Source organism: Semicossyphus pulcher, unplaced genomic scaffold, assembly GCF_022749685.1.
Source record: "Semicossyphus pulcher isolate SPU_LCO1_2020_fin unplaced genomic scaffold, fSemPul1.0.p SCAF_12, whole genome shotgun sequence".
Taxonomy (NCBI): Eukaryota; Metazoa; Chordata; class Actinopteri; order Labriformes; family Labridae; genus Semicossyphus; species Semicossyphus pulcher.
This window is the reverse complement of record NW_027211626.1, coordinates 8316316-8322315: the sequence shown is the minus strand read 5'-3', so window position 1 is coordinate 8322315 and position 6000 is coordinate 8316316. Positions and strand designations below refer to the sequence as shown.

The 6000-nt window shown below is 42.7% G+C and overlaps 1 protein-coding gene across 2 annotated transcripts in view; it reads right to left on the bottom strand.

The window, feature by feature from the left end:
- Positions 1–3287: 3287 nt before the first annotated feature.
- Positions 3288–6000, bottom strand: part of parga (poly (ADP-ribose) glycohydrolase a) — a 30012-nt gene continuing 27299 nt past the window's right edge. For both annotated transcript variants that reach the window (XM_069658828.1, XM_069658829.1), the window contains exons 17-18: positions 5187–5315; positions 3288–4489 (exon numbers count right to left, since the gene is read on the bottom strand). In XM_069658828.1, the coding sequence (XP_069514929.1) occupies positions 4308–4489; positions 5187–5315 (311 nt within the window). In that variant the 3' untranslated portion in view covers positions 3288–4307. The remainder of the gene's footprint in view (positions 4490–5186; positions 5316–6000) is intronic.

Sequence of the window (6000 nt, the reverse complement as noted above, 5' to 3'; positions counted from 1 at the left end):
GGCTGCAGAAGGACAAAGTGAGAGGGAAAATTGGGGGAAAGCTGGTGTAAAAACTTATTTTTTTGTGTTATTCGTATCAACTTTGGACTGAGACAACTTCATAACTTTTGCTAGGGACCCATTGTGTTTTCCAGCCCATAGGCCACAGTCTAATCCTCTGCAGGCTTTTTTTGCAAGGAAAAATTCAGGTGGGAATGAAAATCTCACATTTCTGTGTTGTTCCAAATTAAACAACTCAATGCCAGTAGCACTGACAGTGATTCTGATGGTTCTGGTTCAAAAACAGACTTTTATTTACTTTTTTAATGCTTTATATTGGCGTTTAAGCGAAATTAGGGAGTAATGATAAGGGGTTAAAGAGTTAAATACACACATCTTAAGACTTTTGTTCTTTGTTTGTTTTGGTTGACAATCGTTAAAGAAAACGCAAAAAAGGGTCATGACAAAGTCTGACGTCACAGCTTTAAAATAATGTCACATTTGAAAGAATATTTTAGCAGCTTAAACTGTTTGTTGGTTATTAACGCAGCACACATCGCACTTCTCGGGTACTATAATTACGCACGTGCTCGTAGTGGATGCAATGACTGTTACTAGTGTACAATTCCATAAGATTTCCACTGATTAAAGCAGCACGTAAACCTCTGCGAGAGTAAACACTGCCATGTAACGGCCTATGTGTCTGCTCGTAAAGTCCTGCAGCTGCAAACAGCGCGCAACCGCAAACAGCCCGAGTATGACGAAGGTCCCCCTACTGCAGCATGAACCCGCCGCCGCTACAACTTCCTCACCTTTTCCCGCAGGATGCTTTAACAGGCTCCTTCAGTCTACAGCTCCGACATCAAAGTCAAAACATTGCTTATGTCACTGTGATTCTGCTACGCTTCCCCAGCACCAATAATCCCTCAACGTCAACATAAATCCTCATAATCTCCCCTCGTCTGCGCTCATTGTAAACGCGCGGAATCACGGGAAATAGGACCGTGCTTTAAAAAGGTCACCCATTGCATTAATGTAGAAATTAAGTTTACCTCAGACTGCACCGATCTTTCACTCTATTGTCATCGTCGAAAGGTGTAAAGTAGGACAGGTATCAGGGAAGGTGACACATCAAGGAGCGCATGCACGGTTTGACACGCCCCCCAGCGTGTCAGGTGGTGCTGCTTCTGCACAGAGAGCAGGCTGCAGGCTGCACCCAGAGGTAACGGTCAACAGCTAAATGCAGACTGAGGAAAGAAATATTTAATCATGTTTTTAGACTTTATTCAGTGAAAGAATACAATTCAAACATCGTAGAAACCGTTTAATTATTGTGTTTGTGAGAACAATACTTACTTTAATCCTGTCAGCTCAAATCCTCAAGCCCCTGCACACGCTTCTCATCCAGACAGGTCATTTTTTCCCCTCTAAGTTACACCACAAATATGTCTTTCCCCTCACTGTTAATTATAAGAGCCAATTAAACTTTTATAAAGGCTGAACATGAGTCATTTGAGCAAGTGGTTTCAGATTGATGGGCTTCTACCTTGAGTGGGTTAAACAATAAGATAATTGGCCCTCCCTCCCTCCCTCCCTGCCTGCAGTCTTCATCCCTCCCCTCTCTCCTCTCCCCAACCTCTCCCTCTTCCTCTTCTACATTTTCATCATTCATACTTGCTGGCACAGAAGGGACAACATTATCAATCATGACAAACACATCATTGAAATACAGAAAATGAAGTGGGCACAAGATGCAAGAGGGTCTAGCAGCTAAATATCAGAACATCGGACATTTAAATGTCTGATTTAACCGTCAAAATATTCATTCACATACAACCAAATGTTTACACCAACGCCAAGAATATATTCACTATGCTTAACGCTCTGTGTTGTTCCTCCTTTTTCCATTATTTGCATTTGTGTTTGCGGCTGCTCTCGGCTGACCTGGAGAACCGAGGGTCAGGCAATTATGAACTGAAATGCCATTTTGTCGTGGTGACTCTGCAGCCTGACAAAGATGGAGTGAAGACCAGTTGCTTTCTGGCGTTTTATTAATAGTGTTCATCGATGAAAAGACCTGTGCCGCTGGGTAACATTACAGGGCTTGGTGTTAAATTACATCCTGTTTGGAATAATTACATCAAAAGACAGTAGAAAACTGGACCAGCTGTTCGAAACACGCTTATGTATGAGGAATTTTAACAACTGGCATTACTTTAATCTCCTGCTAAAATGTGAGTAGCTGGAAAAATATGAGACAAGAGGGTTTGCTCGTCACATTCAGGCAATATTTAGTGGCAAATAAAGGTTTCCGTTTAATCAAGGAGTTGCCCGGAAAATAAAGTTCATGGTGACCCACGCAAACATCAACAGCCAGGTCTGCCAAACCATATTAACTTTGTACAGGAGTCCACAGCTCATCTGGTCAGTGCCGGGCTCAGTGCAAAGAGCGGGAGAAGCAGATAATGTGTAATCCACTTACCGTAGCCAAGCCTACACACCATTTATGGAAGTACACGTCACAAGGTTATTTAGGAAGCCTAATTCATCTAATAAAGCATGATCGGAGGCAGAATCAAATTTGTCTGAGAGCCCTTTAGTACACGTGCTATAACAAAAATCAATCACATTTCAGATGATTAAATAATGCATGATTTCATGGAATTAAGTGACAAATCTGCGGTGCCAAGACACGGGGGACAAACACGTATTGAAGAAAATAATTTTCTTGGATGAAGGCCGGAGTCTGAAAGAAAATAGATGATTTGTGAATCGTTACATCATCCTGATAATAAGTTAGTGAGGAAAATGGCTTAGGTAGTAGCTTTGGGTAGACAGGAACTCAGTCTGTAGGGACTTGGCTTGGGAACCGGAGGGTGGCTGTTTCAAGTCCCGGTACAGACCAAGTATAGAATTGGGGCAGGAAGCTGGAGAGGCACCAGTTCCTTTCCTCGGCCATGTCAAAGTGCCCTTGAGCAACGCACCGAACTGCCTCCACCTGCTCGGGGCGCATGTCGATGTGCAGCCCCCTGAATTTGACATCTCTCCATTAATGCATATCAATAGTGAGTCCCGTTTGTGCATGTGTGTATTTCAGGCCTATGTGTGTGTCGTGTGTAATTTCCCCTCAGGGATTAATAACGTATACCTTCTTCTTCTTTCTTATTATATTTGTTTAACATTTAAATGTGTAGTCTAACTGTAGTAACACAACCCACGTATTAATTGTTTCCTTCAGATGACTCTAAGGTTCTTCTTAAACTGTACTGCTGCTTGGTTATCAGTAATAAAAATGTAAAGCATATTGATTTTTAACAGGATATACTTTAATTAAGAAATTATAATAAAAAGAGTACAACCAAAACCTACCTAAGTACAGTGCTATGCAATACATTTACATTTGCCTTTAACCTATGAACCCATTATTAAATAGACTGTCAATCAGAAAACACAGTAAACAATAAAAACAGAATCACACCCCCAAAGTAAATGTTGAGTAAAAACATTAACAAAAATACAATTTTGCGTGCAATTCTTTTTTTTTTCGTAGATCTTCTCCCCTCATTTATTTGCATGAACAGTAGCAACACTGTGCCTAATGCTGGATATATGTTTAGTGATCACATTGAGTAGTGTCGATGGTCTAAGATGAAATTAACCACTTTTGTCTGCGATGACTCTCACACCAGTGGCCTTTATATTGATGATTAAAATGAGCCTCAAGTAGAGTATGTGTGTTGAGCATCGCCATCCTAAAGGTTATAAAAAAGCAGCATATATTTGTAAATATTTGATAAATAAATGTTACCCATGCATAGTCTACAATACAGCATCTCGTCATCTCTCTGCATTCAGGGACCTCACCGCACCCCGGGTATGGTAACTAGAGGACTCATCTCATCCCATCCTCAACTCATCCAAAAAACGAAGCATGGGAGGATTATCATGTCCTGGATTATAAATAAGGAAAAGTGACCACAACCATGCATATGATGAATATTTGGCCGTATTTGTAACAAGAATGCAAAAACGTAAGAATTCCACGTCACATTTAGACTAAGAAAGGCCTAACAGCAACCAGGATTTACTATTGCTATAAGTCTCTGAAACAGTTCACCTCATTTGGTGACACACTACAAGGCTCCTATAAAACCACCAATGAGAAAGGCAAGACTGTGTTTTGGTAGTTTGTGTGTTGGGATCACAAACTTAAAGGGAGTGTGTGAGAGAGAGAGAGGGGAAAAGTGATTGTGAGCACGTTTCTGAACCTGCGGTCTCTTTAACACGTAGAGACGGGGAGGGAGGTTGTGTTGCAGCTCTCTGCAGCGTTAATGAGAGTCCGAGGTTGCAGGGGACATCCCAGAATCATTGGCAGAGTCCGGGGCGTCTGCGGTCGCGGGTGAAGAGACCTTCTCGTGGATGAAGCTGTAGAGACTGACGTCAGGTCTGGTCGTGCGGCAGTTCTTACACACCGAGTTGGAGTACTGGTTCAAAAGGCAGTACAGCTTTCCTGGGAGGGGTGTAGATAGAGAGAGGAAGAGAGAGAGAGAGAGAGGGAGGGGATGGTGCAGGGGTCAAGAAAAGGAAGAAATATGGAGGGAGATAAAATAAGATTTGAGAGATGTAGACAAAAAGGACAAACAGGTCAGGAGTGAAAGAACAAGCAGGAGAGACAAAAACTGTGAGAGAAAAAAGGAAAGTGTGTCGAGGCTCGTTTATAAATCACGTGCACATACACACGCACACACAGGCCGTGAGCTTTTTCTCTTTAGCTCCACTTTAGGAAATGGATGGCTGGAGGGGAATTTCTCTGAAAGGCTTCAATAAATGTCAGCGGAAGAAAAATGAAAAGAGGGGGAGGGGAGATTCTGGGGTCAGCTCAGGCAGTAATCCACTCTGCAGCCGAGACTGAATGGATGGGCGGAGGAGCGGAGATGGTGTATAAGGTGGAATAACTTAACATTACAGGGGTCTGCGCTCTGTTATTTATATGCACTGTCCCTGTAATGACGCCAGCAAGGACAACCTCCAAGTGCTGTACGAGCCTCAAGAGCCCAACAATCCCAACAGCGGCTGATATCATCACCATGCCTGTTTATTATGTAATTTACTGTAAGAGCTCAACAGAGGCAGGGCTGACAGGGTAGTAGCTGTGACTGCAATGTGATCTTAAAAAAGAGGAGTAAAAATATCTGCATGTGTCTTACCAACAGTGACTTGTCTCTCAGTGAGGAAAGTGTGTATTTCATGGACATCTCGCATAAGCTGAGCATCTCCAAACGTGAAGTACGCCACGTCTCTCCCGGCCTCTGCCGCCGCCATCAGCTGAATCAGCGCTGAAAAGTCAAAAGGACAACGTTAAAGAGAAATTAAAGGAGAAATTCGCCCCTGGAAAAAGCCACTGTCAGTCAAAGCTGGTCTCTATAATCGATAGAAGCAATAATGTTTGAAATTGGCGCCATAGCTGTGGAGAGAAAGTTGTGCAAACAGCTCATGATTTCGCCCATTCGACATTCCTACAACACCCAGCGTGCATTGCGCCCCTCCCTCTGAAAGGAGCGCCCCAGTGAGAGACGCTGGAGTGAAATACTACCGTTTCGCTGCAGGCAAAGGCTCAGAGCGGTACAGAATCTGAAATATGAAGAGAATATACCGGTGGATCGTCTAAGTCTACATTTCAAACCTGAAAACCTTTTTTCTACTATAATGGCATTAGCTCCCCATAACAGCATGATAGGACTGAGGTTGAAAATCAGCAAACTGGCCCTTTAAGCAAACAACAATATATGTATTTGCGTCATTTTGGTTTGAGAACAAAATCATAAATGTGTAATTGAAAACAAGACGGGGAAACTAAGTAATCGGTCAATAAGCTGGAGGTGGTGCCGCTGTGCGCAGAAAATAACAACTGACAGGAGCGATTTGTATCAGAAGCGTTAATAGTCCACCACTGGTAGCGTAGCCTCTTTAGCAGCGCTCAGTCTTTTAGCCTTTGCAAATGAGGTCTTCAGACTTTAAATA